General features: G+C 35.7%; 3 protein-coding genes across 6 annotated transcripts in view; 2 read left to right on the forward strand and 1 right to left on the reverse strand.

Annotated features, from left to right (window-relative positions):
* LOC127414562 (putative histone-lysine N-methyltransferase PRDM6) overlaps nucleotides 1-7,825 on the forward strand; it is a 60,762-nt gene extending 52,937 nt beyond the window's left edge. For 3 of the 4 annotated variants that reach the window (XM_051652681.1, XM_051652680.1, XM_051652678.1), the window contains one exon: nucleotides 5,294-7,825. In XM_051652681.1, coding sequence (XP_051508641.1) covers nucleotides 5,294-5,408 — 115 coding nt within the window. In that variant the 3' untranslated portion in view covers nucleotides 5,409-7,825. The remainder of the gene's footprint in view (nucleotides 1-5,293) is intronic. The other variant, XM_051652679.1, reaches the window with a different exon arrangement.
* The window catches only part of LOC127414552 (synphilin-1-like), a 285,700-nt gene that overhangs the window by 185,350 nt on the left and 78,845 nt on the right, over nucleotides 1-21,505 (forward strand). The gene's annotated exons all lie outside the window — the stretch shown is intronic.
* Nucleotides 13,486-21,505, reverse strand: part of LOC127414550 (centrosomal protein of 120 kDa-like) — a 39,845-nt gene continuing 31,825 nt past the window's right edge. The window contains exons 19-20 of the mRNA XM_051652655.1: nucleotides 15,313-15,458; nucleotides 13,486-14,044 (exon numbers count right to left, since the gene is read on the reverse strand). Of these exons, the coding sequence (XP_051508615.1) occupies nucleotides 13,819-14,044; nucleotides 15,313-15,458 (372 nt within the window). The 3' untranslated portion in view covers nucleotides 13,486-13,818. The remainder of the gene's footprint in view (nucleotides 14,045-15,312; nucleotides 15,459-21,505) is intronic.

Raw genomic sequence — 21,505 nt, forward strand, 5'->3', positions numbered from 1 at the left:
TTATTGAAGTGAAGATCAGTGGCGTGCACAGACCTCAGCAGGGACGGGGGCGAAAGGATAAAAAAGGGCACTGATTTTTAAAAAAAAAAAATTTTTAAGAGTAGCATTTATATATCCTTAACTTTTTCTATGCTTTTTGAGTATTTAAGCATTTTTCTTATAATGGATAATCATTATGTTTATCCATTATTTCCTTTTTGATCAATAATAGCCTAATAATAGCTGCAAAAAGCACCATATTTTACACTTTTTTTCCAGACATGGTCTGTGATAATCCCATGTTTTTGACATGTGTCATAGTAAAACCATGGTATTTTTGAAGTATCTAAGAGTACTATGGCAGAATCATGAAATATGAATATAATCATTCAGTACCATGGTATTACCCTGGTAACGGCACAGTGTCTTTTTTTTTTTTTTTTATAGGGCTCTAATCTTTTTCTTGTCTCATCACTCTTTTCACTTTTCTCATCTCTGCAGTCTCACTTTATCATTTCATCTCTGCTGCTTCCATTCTGACTTTGTCATGGAGTTAAATGGGTAGCCCACATGTCCAAAAATGGTAATACTATGGTATTTTTCTGAAAGTGATTAGTCTGTTTGTTTAAACAAAAACTAAACTGGCTTTGCCTGAATCAGACAGCTCCTTCAGTTAATGGCAGTATTCTCTAAAAGACGTATTAACTGAAAACGATGCGACTGCTCTCATTATAATTAATAAAGCTGTCTACACTGCAGGTGTGTCATGTGATGTCGTAAATGAAAGTTACAGCACAATACATAAAGTGGACATTTAATCTGACCTGTGTTGGTTTGCATTTAAAGTTCTGCGTCGTTCTGTAAGTACACAGCCAAAATGCTAACTATATGTTTCATAAATAAAGCAACGCAAGCAATGTCATTTCTGGATTCAAAGCAGTTCAAAGTATGTAAACACGTTTAGTTACATATTATTTATTATTCATGTTGCCAGAAAATAAATCGCTCTCGACTCACTTAAATAATAATACATAACCATGTTTTGGCATACTTTTGACGTTCCGAATAGAAAATAACACATTATTTCACTCACATATTAAATTAATATCAAGTATTGGCCTGGAGAAAAAGCTTTTAGAGTGTACATGCCGTGAACAGATATCTTCTTTCGCATTTCACTTGTAACTTCATGAAACACAAAACAGCTGATGCTCCGTGACGTGACTTCGATGCTCCAGGGCGAATTTAAAAAGACATTTTTGCTCCTTCAAAGGGCACTGCTGCGGGAGGGGACGCCACTCGAAAGCTCATTCCAAACGAAAGTGAGAAAATGAGCCCACAAGACAAAGGTCACATTCATAGAGTAATTCCATGTTCCCTTCAGAGTACACACTTCAAGGGCTCTGCACTTTCGAGTGAGTAGGGCATAGGGAGGATCAGTTGCAATTAGAATCTGCCCCCGATCTGCTGTAGCGTGCGAGGTTAATTTCTTTTAATACTGTTATTGTGAGATTATTATGAGATTTTAATTTAGTTTTAAATATTTTTGTTTAATTATTAAAATGTCTACTTTTTTTCTGGACGACCAGAAGGGCACATTTAGGGCTCACGCCCTTGCTTCCCCCCTTCTGTGCACATCACAGGTGAAGATAACATTAAATTTCACCATTAATTTTTATATAAAACAAGCACATTTTGAGTTAAATAAGGTCTAAATACCATAAAATCCTCCCCATAAATGCACAACTTTAGTAACATTTTTATTATTAAATATCTTTAAAAAAAAAAAAAAAAAAAGGAACAAATTACACATGTATGTTCGGGTCATTTTTGACCCACAAACATCACAAGTCTGACTCACAAATGAACAGTGCACAAGGGTTAAAAGCACACAACTTCTGATCTTTGAGCATATTTGAAGCTGAGACAAAGGTTTGTGGGACCTTTTGCAGTAGTTTCCATAATATTTAAAGATTTATTACATTAATGGCACCCCACAGATGTAACAATTAAATGTATTATAAAATGTGTTATATTTTAATATTTCATATTTCAAAGGAGTATCCACAGAGGTCTGGCTGAGCTCCGATTATCAGCTGACCCTTGAACCGCCCCTGAAGTAAACACTGAATTACCAAAACCAGAAACATTTAAGTGTGGACCTTCATTTAGAACTATTTCTGTTAACGGAAAAGAATAGTTAAATTAATTGGCCATCCTGCATTTAAAAATGTAAGATACTCAATATTTACATCATGTTTATAAAAATGTATCAAATCAATATCACGCTCACAATCAATCATGTGATCACCTGCACCCAGTCACAGCTCATAGTTTAGTTTTGAACAGTGCAAGTTTAATAATTAAGTACACTATAAGATACAATTTTCTGTGAAGAATGTGTTATTCTGAGGTGATTTGAAGTCCAGCAGGAGAAATGAATGTTTAATGTGAGCGGCTGTTTCACGCTGATATTCTGCTGTAATTCTGTCCATTTCACTCTAAAGACAAGCGCTTCAATCCAGTAAGAAATCAAAGATCTAATGAGCAGACAGATACACAAACGTGTCATCAGCATTTCGGGAGCTCCACAGAGGAACAAAGACATTAATGAAAAGCCCACAGAAATCTTTAGTCAATCAATATTCTTGAGTTATTCTCATTGAGCTGATATGCTTGATAGAAGAAGTCTGGCGTTCTCTCTTTCTCTCGCCGCTGAATGCCCAAGTGTTTTACGCCGCGACTATTGCCTTCCTGCTCCGTTTAATGCACTTTAAAGATTCATAAACAACTATAATTGAATGAAGACTTCAGCATAATGCACTCAGGTTTGAATTCCCAAATGTGATGTCTCTCCGCAAGATGCTTCATGTTTGTCATTTTTTAGGTTCATATTATTAAAGGAATATTCTAAGTGGAGCTCAATCAAAAGCATGTGTGGCATAATGTTGATTACAAATAAATAAATAAATAAATAAATAAATATCTGGGTTGCAATGAGTATTATCCAATTAAGTTAAATCCAATTTTACAACTATGTGTCCAGGGTCAGTGTTGGGTAAGTTACAAAAGAAAGTAAAAAAAAGTAATCCCCTACAAATGAGTAACTACTTATCTAAAATTATAATCAGATTAGTTTACTGATTGCTTTATTGAAAAGTAATAACATTACTAATTACTTTACTTTCAAGTTACTTTCTAAAGCACTTGTCACAAATATATTAAATCATTATCACACGCTTCAGCTGTCACTGAAACACAAACAGACGTATATATGAATTCACATTTTAATTGTATTACACATAAATAATATATATATTTTTTAGAAATATGTGTAACCCAAGTAATGTACTTAAAAGTAATTACTTTCATTGAAAGTCAGTAACTGTAATCTGATTACAAAACTTTTAAATGTAATGAGTTACATTAATGTTTGTGCCTTAAAGTAATTAGATTACAGTAACTAATTACTGTGTACTCCAATTACACCGGACACTCTCTATGACGACGTAATGCCGTAAACCCGTACAACCCTAAAACCACCATAAAAATGACAATTACATTTTTAACAGAATAATTAATGTAAGTGCTTTAATAAAATTATAATCTTCACATTTCTGCCTTTAAACCTCTAAAAATTGACCCCATTGACTTCCATTGTAAGTGTCTCACTGGAACACAGATTTGTGCTTTTTTAAAAGAAAAGGAGGAACGAGTCGAAATTAATTTTTGTGGTAATCAACATTATGACACAAATGATGTCGATTGAGCTAAGCTTGTATTGAACCCAGAATATTCCTTTAATGTTATTGTTTTAGGTGCAGTTATTAAAGAGCCCATGATATTAAAACTTTACTTTGTGTCTTTTAGTCCATTTCTGTTAGCTTTGAGGTCATCTGTATGCTAGTGCACTGCTAAAAGATGACAAAATAAATTTTGTGCTGATATATACAAATGTTAAAAAATCGCAGTCTTTCTATTCTATGAAAATAAAGCAAAACAGTCTGGTTCTGGAAGTAAAAATATTGTTATTTTTAACAATAACTTTCATGTTTATTAACAGAAGTCCTGGTGAAGAACTACACTACCCATAATCCTAAAGAGAGATCCACCAATCAGAGAAAGAGCTCTGAAGCTCCGCCTACTCCCATGATGCACTGTGAATAGCGCAATCGATTCTCTCTCCCTCTACACTCTCAAACTACTTAATATATTTTAATTGTATTGCAAAATATTTGTTTCTATATGTATAATCAAAAACTTTAAATAATTGGTTTTATATTTTCCCATAATTTTTAATTAGATTACATCATTCGCAATGCATCATGGGATTGTAGTTCATTCCCTCATTAAAGACGTTAAGTATACAGTCTTGTATCTTTGTCTTTTTGTCTGATTTTTAAACACTTTTCTGCTTCAAATCAAAGTTTGTAATGTTGTGGTTCACCTCGGATCTGGTTGGTTTGATTCAAGAACTCTTTTGTGAAGGATTTGATGAAATTCTATGGAAAAAATTATTCCTGAAGCAAGACGGCTGAAAAAGTGGGCGGTCACTGTTGCGCTCTACAGGCCAAAAATGTTGATAGCTCATGGCATATCAAAATTTTTTGTGGAATCAAATGCTCTCTAGAATGAGAATGTTTCTCCCCTTATTACCACCTGACCTCTGACCTGCTTCAATTGGAAATGTCAACACAGGGAAGAAATCTTGTCGAGCCATTTAATGGACTCTTTAAGTTTGTTCCAGTTTTCCTACTGATGTTTGCTCAATATTTTGAAGGATGTGAGATTGTTGCTGATTTTTAGTTAGAAAAACTTCAGTGTGAGTTTAGTGCGTCTAATGACAGAATCAAGGTGATTCACAACTGTTTCAGATTTCTAGTGACTCCAATTAGAGACAGTTCAGACAGTTCTGCTCGATATACAAAAGACATCCAGCTGAATAAAGACACACACACTATCAGCACATTCAGCCCATCACATGATGTTCGCCTTTGATAGCCAGCCTCGTGAAAACCTCGTTTAGTTCTTTATCTATTGTAAGTGACACTGATGCGTGCTCTTATCTGGACAGGCGTCTCTGGGGGCGTCCCATCTGCTCAGAGTATTGATAGGACCCCTGTGTTGTGAGGCGTTGGGCTCTTTTGCCCGTCATCGTCATCAAGACCCCGAGTGTGGGTGCAATTACACCTCGCCGGCCTGTAAGATTTCCAACTGCTTTCAAGTGTCAGTAGTGGTTACATCTGGGCGGGATGAGACGATGTGCTCAACGGCCCTCTGTAAGCATGTCCTGTTTGTGTGTGTGTGTGTGCAGGTGTGAGAGATGCGACCGCAGCTTCACGCAGGCGACGCAGCTGAGCAGACACCAGCGGATGCCCAACGAGTGCAAAGCCATCAGCGAGAGCAGCGAATCAATCGAGGTGGATTAACGGATTGAGCGGCATGGGAGAATCATAATTAAACGTCACGGACACTTAAGCAAAACCAAAGATTTCCTGAGAGAAACTCCCAATCAAACGCAGAAAACCAAAAGCAGTAATAAAATAAGTGAGATGTTAAGAGATATCGATCCTGGCACAGATAAGGGACGGGTGGGTGGATTAAGGGGAGATTATTTATTAATGAGTTTGTGGATTGAGACTGTGTTTAGAACAGAAAAGAACTGCCCAGCATACAAAAAAATAATTAATATTTATATAACTCTGGTTTACTGATTTGTGTAACGCAAGCCCTTTCTATGGCAAGCTCTTTTGACTTTTAGTCATTCACAGGATGCGTATTGCTCATATAAACAATTTCATTTTCACTAGTTAGAATGCTAAATCTTGATATCAGGAATGTAATTTCTACTAGTGAAAATGGCGATTACATTTGCACTAGTAAAAAGGTTCATTCTTGATATCAAAAACAGAATTTCCACCAGTAAAACTGTAATTGAATTTTTACTAGTAGAATTCCACAATGATCTGTCATTCACTCCTATTCAAAAACGCAATTATAGATATCTACAATTATTTTCTTACTAACTGAAGTTCCAATTTTATACATCATCAGTGCATCTCTTACTAGTAAAAATATACATTCCTGATATTAACAACTAAATGACATCTAGTGAAAATGCTAATTTTATATATCTATATCTAAATGTGTTTCAACATGGTACATTTGGTATTACAGATATCTGGAAATGTATTTCAGATATCAATACATTGGAGAGTAATTAAAGACATCTAAAAAGGTTTTCTTACTAGTAAAAATCACATAACAGATTTCTGAAATTAACATTGAAACTATAGTGAAAACCTTTTTACTGATATCAAAAATGAGCATTTCCACTAGTTGCATTTTAATTATTGATATCAAAAATGACAATTTTTACTAGTAAGAAATGCACTGCTGATGTATAAAATTGGAACTTCAGTTAGTAAGAAAATAATTGTAGATATCTATAATTGCGTTTTGAATAGGAGTGAATGACAGATCATTGTGGAATTCTACTAGTAAAAATTCAATTACAGTTTTTACTGGTGGAAATTCTGTTTTTGATATCAAGAATGTGTATTTCTGCAAGTGATGAGTTAATTCTTGATATCAAGAATGGACATTTTTACTAGTGCAAATGTAATTGCCATTTTCACTTGTAGAAATTACATTTTTGATATCAAGATTTAGCATTCTAACTAGTAAAATTATAATGGTTGATATCAACAATTTGCATCCTGCGAATGATTAAAAGTCAAAAGGGCTTGCCATACCTTTCAACATTTAATCATGTGCAGGAAATGAATTATCAATATCTATAACTATGTATTTACTAGTGAAAATGTTAATTCTTGATATAAAAAAATGATGTCATTACTCGCAGAAATACCCATTGTTGATATCTGCATTTTCACTAGTAGAATTAAATTAATAATAGATATGTTTAATTTAATTTACAGGAGTGAATGACAGATTATTGTGAAATTTTACTAGTGAAAATGCATTTAGATAAATAATAATAATAAAAAAATTCTAGTTGAAATTCCATTTTTTATATCAAGAATTAATGTTTGTACCAGTGCAAAACTAATGACTGATATCAAAAAATGTAAAATTAAATTCTAGATATGTCCTGCACATGATTAAATGTTAATTTGGCTTGCCATATAAGTGTACTATGTGAAGTCAAACCAAAGAGTGAGAGTTCAGGGTCGTTCAATCGGTGAATGTACGATGTCTGTGAAATTGCACCATTTAGGAAGCATGACTTACAAGGGTAGCAACTGCTTTCACCAAAAATGAATTTTCTTTGTATAAAATGTAAATTCTGAATATTATATTTCTCTCATATCATGATTAATGGCACTTTTGAGAATTGTTATTTAATATTTCAACACCGTATAAAGCACCAAAATGTACATAGGAGAAATCATTGCCGTTTTCAGGAAACTGAATGTTGAATTTTGCTTTGTTATTCCAAGATTTACACAATGTCTTATGTTTGCTGGAGCAAAATCAAAGAGCTTTATTATTATTATGAGACACTTTTTGCTAATCACAGACATCACAGACTGAGCCATAAACACTATGATTACAGTTTCTGACCAAAAACCTTTATGATGTTTTACCCAAAGTTACTGAATGCAGATGTGCTCCCTTTTATAAACACAGAATGTATTTTGTTCTTTACTGAATCATCTGAAACTGTGTGCTCAGAGATAAGTCTGATAATCATGAGTTGTGCTGTATTTTGAGGAAAGTGTGTTCAGCTCAAATTCATCATTCAATTTTGTTTGCATGATCTTTGTACATAAACAACTGGCCATAAATGTTCTTGTGAATAAAGTTATTGACAAACTTTTATTAACAGTAAACGGGGTTGATTGTGTTTAATGAACTCTAAATTAGCAATTAAATGACATTTGAGTAAAAAAAAAATAATAATAATAATATGAAAATAAATGAAGCATATTTGAAGCATATCGTACAATATGGTGAAATCACACAAAAGCATTTGACTTTTACACCCACTGAAAAAATTTACGAACAAACAATGTTATAATGATATTTCCTAAGTTTCCAACTAATGACATGTTAAATCTGCATGTTGTTTGTGGTACTCCAGGATCAGCTGCATTATGCTGACTCACTCATTTTTGCATGGACAAGCCTTTACATCTAAAAGCCGCATGTGCTGCCTGTTTAGTTTCACTTTCACATCAGAAAGTGAAAGTGAAAGAGGAGATTTATGGTAAAAAAGTACTTAAATATTGATCTATTTCTCACCCACACCTATCATATATCTTCTGAAGACATGGATTAAACCACTGGATTACTTTTATGCTGCCATTATGTGCTTTTTAGAGCTTCAAAGTTCTGGTCACCATTCACTTGCATTGTATGGACCTACAGAGCTGAGATATTTTTCTAATAATCTTCATTTGTGTTATGCTGAAGAAAGAAAGTCATACACATCTGGGATGGCACGAGGGTGAGTAAATGATGAGAGAATTTTCATTTTTGGGTGAACTGTCGCTTTAAGTAATGACATAAAAAATTCAAAGACAATTCACGCATTTGATATTTTGAAATAACATCATTTTATTTTAGTCGTTTGGAGAAAAAAAGAGGCTGGAGTTTAAAAGTTTAAAAGCATATTTCATCCAAAATTTCAGATTAGCTTTATGCCATCACAAAGAGAAGTTATAACTAATAAAATTCATAATTAATTCGTACATACGGTATTTGTAATTACAATTATTTTATCATAAAAATATAAAGTGGATGGAGTTTAGAGTTTTAGGAGCTTTGAGAGCATTTTAACATCAAAGTTCAATTCAATTCAGCATCGTTGGTCAACTCGATCTGGTTTTGACTAACAGGTTAGAAGTTATTTAAATATACAGCCTAATTAATACAATTCATAACAGTCAATTCACATATATGACATTTTTTTACAAGTATTTAATTAGATGGGGAAAATAAAGTAGCTGTACGATACGGGATGGCCGTCATCTAAATAATAGCTTCGTTGTAATGAGATCGATCTAGTTTCGTTTTTTGAGCGGTGGTTTTGAAAGCTTTGATGTTAACATAACTCAGCCTCAAGGCAACCAAGCTTTTGGCTATTGGTGGAATACGGGCATAAGACAATGATGAGGTGGGCCTGATTGCCAGTGGGTGGCACCGGCCCTCCCAGGCCCACCCATGTCTACACCAGTGATGCTTATTTTACAATTGTAATCTTGTGCTTTTCATTTATCTTTTTATATGTTTTAAAATCCCAAAACAAAAACAACTTTTGCAAAGAAAATGAGAGCTGTATTGTCGGTCGCAGCGGTTACAAACACAAACACAAACACACGTGTGCTGGAACAACACAGTCACTCGTGTTCACTGACACGCTGCTGTTTGTTCTTTATAAACACAATGTGATTTTCTAGTTCTCGTGGCGAGCATGAAATCCATCTTGTGCTGGTGATGTATCAGGGTTTGTGTTGAGGCCGTGGCCCCTGTGGTGTTTGTGGGGTAGGTCATGTCCCCGAGCGCCTCTGTGTCTACAGCTCGGGCAGCTGTCGTGGGGTCACACATCTGACCTGAGCGCCGCCGGCCTGTGAGCCTTCTGATTTATTAGGCTGCACCGTGCACACCTTTCAAGAGCCGCTTCAGCCACCTCCAAAAAACAACGATTTCAAAGTGCTCGTTTCTTGGATTCTCGGGTCGCTTTTGTGATTGTTCTTTCATGCTCGTTTGACCTTTGACCTCTTCAGCCTTACACCAGAACTCTCTATTATCCCGTGGTCTGATAAACGGTGTAAATGATTGGACCTTGTTAGATCAACATTATTTGGCGTTGTTTTGTTGTGTTTGGCTTCTCAGATGCCGCCCACTATTAGATCAATAGTTACACATCTTAATATGGTACCGACCCCCTAGTTTGACTGCAGGGAACGTCTGGTGCTATTTGGACAAGCCTTTACTGCAAATTAAAGATAATTATTCGATTTCAAGGGCACTTAGTGGCAAAGTTGGCAGTAGTTTGTATTTGAGAGATGAAGACAAATGAGTCGCCATTCCACGTTGATTTATGCAAGACCAGGAGGCGAATTCATGGGAAATGTCGCATTAAACTGTATTACGTTAACATGTTGAGAATTTATGTCTATGTACGCACGACTGACATCCAACTGATGTTCTAGTTTGTGGTTGAGAGAGTAAAATGTCCACCTGTTTTCTTTTGCCCAACAATTTTAATAATTCTGCAGACAGTAGAACGTTCCCAGTTCTTGGATATTGAAGAAAATCGTTCCCAGAGGAGCATTACACATTTGTAAAACAAATAGTTAAGATTTTGTGCATCAATCACGGCACATGGCCATGGGAACCGAGACCTGTGAACTGCAGTGGAGCCCAGAAGCCAAACAAATGATCAGATGAGAATTATTATTTTGAAAAACATACATGTGAAAGTGGCCTGTGGGTTTTCAACAGCAGGACTTTTGCTTTCTGTGGAATTTCCTGCTGGGGAAAATGCAACGCGCATTGAGGTCACACTTTCACAACCAATTAGCAATAAAGTTGGACTTTTTTTAAACATCTCCAAAAAAGAAGAAAAAAGTCTAATTGGAAACATATAACGCTGTGAAAAAGTCTGTGGGAATTTGTGCCTGTGCTCGATTTGATCGCACAGTTTATTCACATGATGAATGTGTGTTTCTGTACCCTCATCAGAGCTGTAATGATCTTATAAAAGCATCTCTACACATGTATTCAGACTGTCAGCCGAGCGTGAAACTGACTAGTGAAATCAGGGAAACGTTCAACATCATCAGCTCAAGATCTTCAGTGTCAGATGTTGTTTTCAGCAGATACCAGTTGATGAAAGTATTTATGAAAGTGATCAGGACTGCTGTGTCAAATGCTGATATCCTCATGACCACATTACAATAATAATATTGCTGTAAATATATAGCCATGTGCTTTTTACACTGTCAACATTTAAATGTTTGTCTTCTACTTTAAAAAAGTTGAAAGTAACTAGGAGCGTCTTATGTGCTTTGAGTGAGTCATTGAATCATTCTGAGTCATTCACGAGCGAAATCAATTTGATATGAAAACACAACAATAATAGCCTAATAATATCTATTATGAGTTTCAATAATGTCATTTTGTCATTGTAAAGTGCCTTCCACATGACTTGCATCAGGCGTCAACGCTCTGTCAACGCCAGCGTCAAGTGCCGCTTCGACTTCCACATGACTTGCACTGCAGAACGCGTCACGGAGGGGCAAATTTACAAGTTTGCCATGCAAGAAAGTAGGAGGTGTGCACAATAAACACTGAAAACAAATATTTGGAAGAGAGAAAAACAGGCAGTTGCTTTGATTGTAGAAAGTAAAAAAGCAGCGCTCATGCATTCCTGTCAGACGCAGAATCACTGTGCACGCGCTGCTGTAGCCAAGCACGCGATTGGCCGTCGATAAACTATAGGATAAAAGATCTGCTGTACTCTTAGAACACTTATGCATTTTACTGAAGTCAATAGATATGTAGACACGCTTTCTATACATGAAAACATACAGACGTTATTAAAACTCATAATAATATAAGAGTATTATTGTTGTCTTTTGATAAAAGTCATGCTCAGCAGCTCATAAACTGTAGGGAAATGATAGATTTTCTTTGTTCTTATAATGTTTAAAGCCTCTGCTAAACATGCACATTTTAAAGGATAAAAATAATGATTCAGTGACTAACTCATTTCACACAAGACACTCATTTGTCACCTTCTGGCATCATCAGAAATGGTCACTGAATCATTAAATGGATCTGAACGAATTTTGGTGAACGTAGTCAAAACACTCGAGCCACTTGGATATATTTAAATCCCACAAAGCACAAGCACAGAGTAAAATACAAATGTGCACATGCACAATTATCATAATACTTTATTCAGGACCAGCTGGTCTTTTGTCATGTGTGAAACAGAAGCACGTGCTCCACAAGATGCCCTTTATTTTTGCAGCTAATTTTGTTAAATTTTGCACTTAATTTGCAATGCCTGAATCTTTAAAACACTACAAGTAAATATACTTATATATTAATATATACTGTAATATACTGTATAAATACTGCACTGTAGTTGTTGGGTCTGTGCAAACTGACAGCTGTGTCCCCCCACTTTTAAAATCACTGCTATGTGATCATAGCGATAAATAGATCAATATTTAAGTCATTTTTAAATATAAATTCTCCTCCCTGCCCAGTAGGTGGCAATATGCATGAAGAATGCAAATGGCCAACAACAAAAAGAACTCTAAGGAGAGAAAGGCTTAGGTGGGATGTTTGTAAGAGGTTTATAGTAAAAAAGGACTTAAATAAATCAAAGAGTTTTTGGGTGAACTATTCCGTTAAGGCGTTTACATTACCCACAAAGGTTGTCAGCTTATTAAGCATAAGTGCAGTAACAACGTGCATGTAAACGCGCTTACTGATTTCAAACGTGCACAATGCATCTAAAGGTGCCGTATTTCATTTTGAGCGCACGTGCAAACCCTTTTAGAATGACGATGAATGAAACATCGTCCACAAATGCAAACGACTAAATTTTGTAGGAGAAAAATACTGAATTCACAAAATTATTTAAAATCAATTTTCTTTGATTTGGTGAATTTAAAGTCCCCATTATAATTTATGGTATTTATAATGCTTGTAATCAACCAATTACAATTTTAATAGGTTTGTTGAATAATAAAAAATAAATGCTTTGTACTATTTGTAGTGTTGCACACTGCTGTGGGCCTAAATGTCCAATTTTAAATAACTGAAATCATTTTAATTTATTGCACTAATGTCATTTCCTCATGTTCCCAGAGCTGCATCTTAAACATCTTTAGTGCTAAATTATCAAATTTCTTAAATCTTTTCAATAGTTAAGTGTTTAGTATTACATTCTCTCGCTAACATGTATTCTTTTATGGTAAATGTGTAGTTTTAACACTGATAGTGGAGGTTTTTGTGTGTCACTTGATTTGATTGAAGTGTGTTATCATCATGATACTGTGACGTTATGAAATGACATCACACACCAGAAGTGACATCAGTAAAATCATGTTGGGGAAAGCTATAGGGGAAATGTATTTAATTTTAATAGAAATAAAAATCCTCACTATAAGTTTACAAATATTTTAGCTGGATATTTTTCACAGACTAGGTAGTGGTTAATTTTACCCATTGAATGACCACCTGACCCAATGGACATCTGAATTTAAGTCATTTAACTTGACCTGTGTATAATCTTTAACATGTGCCTTTAATGATGAAACATAAAGACACCTATAAAAGCTAGTTTCATCTTTTCAACATTTTCACAGCAGAAAAGTCCCTAAATTACAGGAATGACTCTCCAATATTCTCATCGAAAACTGTAAATGACTAAAAGACTTCATACATTTTCTAATGAATGTTCTGCATTAGACTGGAACATCCTAGAAATGATGTTTGTGAAGAAATATAGATGCCATAGAAAAATGAATTTGTTTTATCAATCAAAATACACTAACAACATCACATTAAAAACTATAAATAAACACATAAAGCCCTGATATTTTCCAAAACAGTATAAAAATATGATGGCGTGATTTGTTGAGAGAGAGCGCCACCTGCTGATATCAAACACGCACTGAACGGACGCTTGAGAATGTAAAAATGTGCAAATTGTCATGGAATATATTGAAGTATTAATTTGATACACAAAAATGACAATCAGTCCAAGGGAACACAATTAATTTCTCCCCTAATGCTCTTATTAAAACACACAAACATTAATATCTATGAGATTAAATGCATCAGGAGACGTCACAATGAGCTCAAATCTCTCTGATCTTGTGAGTGTCTGTTGCTCATGGCCTGTTGAATCTGTCTGTTGAGTTCAGATATGATTCTGTCATCATGCGTGTAAACTCCGGTCCGCAGTAGTGTGTCTCTCTCCTCCAGCAGACGGGTCACATGATCATCGGCGCTCTCGTCCACACACACATGTGCCGGTTCCCTCCAGCTCCTCGATTCATCCGGCTGCTTCAATCTGACCAAAGTTAAACAGCCTGATGATGTATTTGACATGAAATACTATTGTCATGTTGACTGAGACAACATCAGATTAATTAAAAGACTACAAGGAATATTTGTATTTTAAAAAATCATTTGTCAACAAAAAAAATAGTGAACATTAAAAGTAGTGAAAATTCCCTAAAATATTCACTTTCCCTTTAAATTCATTTAAACCTAAAATCTTGACGGCTTCACTATTTCACTACAGCATGAACAAAAATGAAACGAAATTGGAATACAAATAAAAACTAAAAATTAAACTAGAAAAACCCTGGTACATACGTGACCATTTAGCTGTAATTTTCTGACTTACAATCACTTTTTATTACGTGAAAATGCCCTGGATGAACTGTCCCTCATTTAAAGGATTAGTTCACCCAAAAATGAAACTCCTCTCATGATTTACTCACCTTAAATATATCCCAGATGTGTATGACTTTCCTTCTTCATCAGAACCGAAGTGAAGATTTTTATAAGCACATTTCAGCTCAGTTTGTTCATACAATGCAAGTAAACAGGTGCCATCAGTCTGCTGACTATCTGACGGTCCAAAAGTCATATTTAAGCAGCATAAAAGTAATCCAAACGACTCTAATTGATCAATGAATGTCTTCTGAAGCAAACCGATAGGTGTGTGTAAAAAATACATCGATAATTAAAACGTTATTAACTTTAAATCGTTGCTTCCGGCCAGTGCTGGATTGCTGTTTGAAATGACCTAAAAGTGCACGCTTCTGACTTCTCGCGTGAACACGCCACAGGGCTTACGGTTCTTTAAAAGTTAATGTTTTCATTCTCAATTTATTTTTTACATAAACTATCGGTTGATCAATTAGAGTCGTTTGGATTACTTTTATGCTGCTTAAATATGACTTTTGGACCGTCAGATAGTCAGCAGACTGATGGCACCTGTTTACTTGCATTGTATGAACAAACTGAGCTGAAATGTGCTTATAAAAATCTTCACTTCGGTTCTGATGAAGAAGGAAAGTCATACACATCTGGGATATATTTAAGGTGAGTAAATCATGAGAGGAGTTTCATTTTTAGGTGAACTAATCCTTTAATGATCATGTGAGATTCAAATGTACAATAAAGATAATGCTTTATTTATATATCGCCTTTCTTAGATTTAAGGGCACTTTACAAGAAAATACCTAAAAAAACAAAAAGATCAAGCAATGAACCCATCTATTTAAATAAGACTAAGCAGTAGCTTGTTCGATGTGTGTAAAGCAGTACCTGTTGAGCTGGTTACGAATGTCCTGAAGTTCATGTTTGTCGTGTTTGACAGCTTCCTTCTCTTCTGCTGCCAGATACTTTAAACGCATCTGCTGCAACTCCTGCTGCTGCTGCTTCAGTCGTGACATCGCATTCTCCTGCTCACGCTACACACACACACACACACACACACACACACACACACACACACACACACACACACACACACACCATCAGTAGACTGCTGCATATGAATGCAAAATAAGATGTTACAGTGTGTCTTACAGTATTTTTTGCAGCATTTCTAGTTTTATTTTTCATTTTACTTCTCAGTGACGGTTACAGTGACAGTTCTTGGCTCATTTGGATTCATTAAAAACTGCCCCAGTCGAGTGAAACTTTTACAGATTGGAAAGCATGCTGCATTGTATCTTCACATGCAGTTGTTAAGGACAATGCGAGAGAAAGTCATGCAGACTTCTCTGATTCTCAGCTCAAAACTCTGCAAAAATGTTATTTTTATTGTTTAAACCACATTAAAGGCCTATTCACACTAAGACCGAATTTTCAGTGTGAATGTTCGTTTCAAACAAACTTTTTAATAGGAACAATGGATTCCCATGCCACTATTCACACCGGGTCCCACAAATCATCAGCTGACAATCCAAAGTTGTTTTTTTTTTTTTATGGAGAGCAGTCCGATTTTGTATAAAAACTAACTGACTGTCATATTTCCAGGTGCTTTGCACTGTCACTCGTCTCACACACACACAAAAAATAGCAGTGAGGTTCAGAAATTCGTTTGGACTAAGCTTGTTTTAAAATATCACATATGATTTTTTTACATGCAGAACTTTACTATGAATGTAGATGAACGAAATGCCGTAAAGTATTCCTGTATCGGTGCTGTTTTTCTCACCATGCACAAGAAACCCTGAATTCAATACAAATATGCAATAATTAAATAAAGAAAAGGCCATGAGGCTGTTTTCTTTTATATGATTTTTAATGTTATGCATCATATTTTATGCTGAACCTGTTTTACATTATTTCATGTGTATTTATAACACTGTACCTTAAGTTAATAGACCTTAGTGCTGCATTTGACACCATAAACCATGAAATTATTACTGCACGGCTTGAGCGATTGATAGGGATTTGAGGTACTGTTTTAAACTGGTTTAAGTCCTATTTAACTAATAGAAGTTCTTCAGTTTCCTTAGGTGAATTCACATCACCTTTGGCCCCTCTTACATGTGGGATTCCACAAGGATCCATTTTGGGACCCATTTTGTTTTCATTATATATGGTCCAATTGGGTCTATTTTCACTGCTATGCTGATGATACTCAAATATATGTGCCAGTAAGGAAGGAAAGTAACTCTTTAGGACCTCTTCTTGCATGTTTGAAGGAATTGGAAACATGGTTGGCTGTGAACTTCTTGCATCTAAATGAAAGTAAAACAGAGACTATTGTGTTTGTACCCTCTAATGCATCTGGGTCCCTTAATATTGATTTAGACCCTTTATCTATTTATTGTAAATCCATGGTAAAAAATGTAGGGGTACTTTTTGATGACTCATTAAAATTTGACAAACAGATTAATGCCGTTGTCAGATCAGTCTTTTTTCAGTTAAGAACACTGGCAAAGTTCAAGCCATTTTTATCCTTTTCTGATTTTGAGAAAGTGATGTATGCTTTTGTGTCTTCACGCCTGGACTACTGTAATTCCCCGTATGTAGGGATTAGTCAATCCACGTTATCACAATTGCAAATTGTCCAGAACACTGCTGCTAGATTGTTGGCAGGTCCGTGGAAAAGGACCAAATTACTCCCATTTTGTTTTCTTTACATTGGTTGCCGGTCCATTATAGGATTGATTTTAAGATTTTATTGATTGCTTTTAAATCTTTAAATGGCCTTGCAACATCTTATATTTCAGATTTGCTACAATTTTACTCACCGTCCAGATCCCTTAGGACTTAGTTCCTCTGACCAGAAACTCTTGATTGTTCCTAGGTCTAGACATAAATTATGGGGGGACCGCGCCTTTGCAGTGTTGGCCCTGAAGCTCTGGAACAGTTTGCCGTTCCACATTAGAATTATTTAAATCTCTATTAAAAACTCATCTTTTTTCCCTGGCTTTTTTATCAAACCCTGTATAATGACATGTTGAAATCTTGTTGTTTTATGTTGAGTAGTTAGACGTCTGTGTTGAATAATTTTGGTGTGTACTGTATGTTTTGCTTTTTGCATACGTTATAAGAATTGTACAGCACGTTGGTCAACTAACTGTTGTTTTTAATTGTGCTTTATAAATAAACTGCCTTGCCTTAAGTTATATTATCTAGGTATTAAAAAAGAAAAGCTGGGTTCGGGAGTTCATTTGGAATATAGTCATTGCACAAAACAAGCATGAATATATACGACAGAAGACACAGGGCGTTTACAACAGCACCCTTTACTCATCTCACATGCACCAAAAACACAGATTCTATATTCCTTAACCCTTTAAACTCTGGTGCATTTTTGTGCTTCCACAAGCAATTTTTCACACTCAAATTTAAAAGCTCAACATTCACACATACTGTGGACTAATTGCAAAAAAATTGCGTCTCATTTTTCAGAGAACCCCCCAAATAAAAAAATAAAAAAAATTCAATTATTCATATATATATATATATATATATATATATATATATATATTATATATTTATATTTGTCCTATTTTTGTAAACATGTAATTCTGGTTCTGTTCACTCTACCTCACTTTGAAACGTCATATTTTATTCCACTAGATGACAGAAACCACTATAATTTTTCTCTCTATCACATTCCATCACAATGTACAGATCTGAAATGTAGGTGGCGCTCTAACGCAGTTTAGCCCTCACAGATGTGCTCGTCCATAGACATTCAGTCTAATTTTCAGTTCAAGCATCACCCTCGTTATTTCATCGAATATCTCGTCCTCTGAGTGGACTAGAAGCTCAATCTAGGTGTCATTAGAAAGATGAGCTCCTCCCCTTTGCGATGATATAAAACATTTTATTATCAATAGTTGAAAACATATTTTTCTGATGATTTGTTTAGCATGCTTTTCCTTCTAGACTGCATATTTTGTTCTGGACATGTAAGATATAACATTAGATTATTCACACAAGCTCAAAGACAAGTAAACAATGGCTCATTTTTGGTCAAAGCAGATATAAAGTTTTTAGCTATTTGGTGCTTACAGCAGCAGTTACTGGAGCATAAAAGTATTTGATGACTTGCAGAAATCATATTTCACTGTGATTCTTTTGAAAATCTTTCAAACTGTGGTATTAGTGCAACACAATTAACTGCACAGTCACATTCCTGAGAATGAGACCTTTCATTTGATATATGACTTGTCCATTTACATGCTATGTGAAGGACTTTCATATAAATATTTCTACTCCATTACCTCTAGGGGGCGCTAATTTTCAACGCAAATGTTTTGAGGCCTTATTTAGTTATTTTAAGAAACATAAATGCAGAAGTTGTCATTATCTCTGAAAATGTCAGATTCTAAGATTTTAAATGATACATCATATGCCTGACTTATGTATACGGAGACTTTAACATTTTAAGCATACACTTTTTTCATGATATAGCGCCCCCTTTGGACCCGCCGGCGGTGTGAATAGACCTTTTGTCAGCAGTTTGTCTCGCAAATTTGTCACAAATTTGGTGTGAATAGGCCTTAAAGCTTAAGTGTGTAACTTTCCCAGCTTATTATGCAGAGAAAGCCCTAAGAAAGACATTTATATGTACATTTTCTTGAAAACTGTGTCTCTGTGAGTGACCCGTCCAGCCCGACACAACAACACTGACTCAACCAATGGTGCAAGTTTGGGGCGGGGCTATCTGTTTGATCGACCAGTGATAGCAAAAAGATGTTTGAAAACGATGTTTATTTTTGCAATTCTGTGGCTTTAAAATTCCAGCATGAAAAGCAGCAGATTCCACAACAAAACATCACAACATTCAGCATGCTTTTCCCCTTTAAAACACATGGCTAATAGTTTCCAGAATAATCAAAATTATTTTTATAGGACTCGGCTGTACTGTACGTCTCTCTAAAGTCTCAATCGATGGTTTAATTCAAAGTTCCCCTCAGTGTATGATGGGAAAAGTGTTGAAATCTTCAGTTTCAACAGCTCATTGCAGTGAAACCGCACATTAATATTCTCCTTCATCTGTTGACAGTATAAAGCGTTGGGGAAAAACTCACAGCTCAAATTAGCTTCATGTTATTGATGATCTAATTTAATTTGTAGTTTTCTTCAAGCATTACAACATTTGCTTCAGCCAAAATTGCAGGCAAAACAAACACACTTAGAAGTCGCCTTGACTTTCGGCTAACATCTGCGCTTAAGTGAAACACGAACACAATTATCCTGAAGACTGGGGGTTCATTGTTTTCTTTGCTACCTGCGGTTAACAGCGGCTATAAATGTTTCCATAGTTTTGAATTGGGTGTAAAAAAAAAACACAGCGAGTGTTCACTGTAAAAACGGCTGAAGATGCACATTAGCTTGTGTAAATAAACATGTTCAGGACCGCCTGAGTGACCACAGAACGACCCCGCCGCAGACGCCAGACGAGGCTCAAGTGCAGTTTTCTGGAGCGAGTCGGCCTGACGGGTGCAAAACTGACACCTGGAGCGTTTCACACATGACGTTCCCCCACAGAAACACCAAAACAGAGCTGAAACAGATCCGTCATTAGGAGATAACACAGAGAATATATCACTGCAGATATTTAGTTACATTTCTACTTTTTCTAGTATAAATCTGTGCTGAGTTTGTGCTCTGTTACCCCATAATGACTCGCCACATACATTTAGTCATTATACAAAGTTACATGAGAACACTGAGATTATTTCAGTGAAAAATGAAAAACTATCCACTTAATATACATCCATCGATCTTTCAACAAGCCAACATGATATTAAAGAAGGCTAATGTTTAACATAAAGCGCTGATTTATAGCTCAATTTCATATTAACTTGTGAAGCCCTTTGAGCACCATAAATCATGTTTTCTTAATATATATCTGGCACTTGAATGGAAAGAATGTGCAGCTGGTTTGTGTCAGTAACAGTTATTAGCAGGCTGATAAGCGCTGTGTTTATTCTGTATTAGTGGTGTTCAGGGTTCACAGGAGAAGCAGCTCAATGTTTCACTGCAGCTCGTGACAGCTCGCCGTTTCTCAATGTTCACTCACTGTGTTTCTATGAGAACGCTTAACGCAGTAAAACTCTTACATTAGTCTACATGAGTTCAGAACCCTACAGTTTCCTGCACGCTACAGTCAGTTTACCACAGATTACTCCTTTTGTGCAGTTATTCCATTTTCCTAACATTTTGGATGGCAATTAATTGTCAAACAAATCATTGTGATTAACATTGCCTATTTGTTCATATCAGTTACATCAGGGGTTCTTTTTTGGGGATTTTCTCCCCAATTTGGAATGCCCAATTCCCAATGCACTCTAAGTCCTCGTGGTGGCGTAGTGACTCGCCTCAATCCAGGTGGCGGATGACGAATCTCAGTTGCCTCCGCGTCTGAGACCGTCAATCCACGCATCTTATCATGTGGCTTGTTGAGCGCGTTACCGTGGAGAAATAGATGCTATTCTCCGCGGCATCCACGCACAACGAGAGAGCGAGAACCACATTATAGCGACCACGAGGAGGTTACCCCATGTGACTCTACCCTCCCTAGCAACTGGGCCAATTTGGTTGCTTAGGAGACCTGGCTGGTGTCACTCAGCGCGTCCTGTATTCGAACTCGTAACTCCAGGGGTGATAGTCAGCGTCAATACTCGCTGAGCTACCCAGACCCCCATACATCAGGGGTTCTTAAACTTTCTCGGCCCAGGACCCAAATTAGAAATGTTGTGTTTACCTGGGACCCACACTTGCAAAACTGTGCAATACACTGTATTTATTTCCTTTAATGTATTCACTTTTATAGCTAAAGCAATTGTAATACAGACAGATTCTTACAGAAATCATTATTATTATTTCAATAGACTCTGAAAAAATAAAAATAAACATTTAAACATGCACACAAACATGCACTTTCAAACGGCATAAATAAGAAAAATAAATATGTTAATATTGATCAAATCAATTGCATATATTTTGAACTGGAAAGCATTATATTTTGTAACCCCTACAC

Source organism: Myxocyprinus asiaticus, chromosome 24, assembly GCF_019703515.2.
Source record: "Myxocyprinus asiaticus isolate MX2 ecotype Aquarium Trade chromosome 24, UBuf_Myxa_2, whole genome shotgun sequence".
NCBI classification, from domain to species: Eukaryota; Metazoa; Chordata; class Actinopteri; order Cypriniformes; family Catostomidae; genus Myxocyprinus; species Myxocyprinus asiaticus.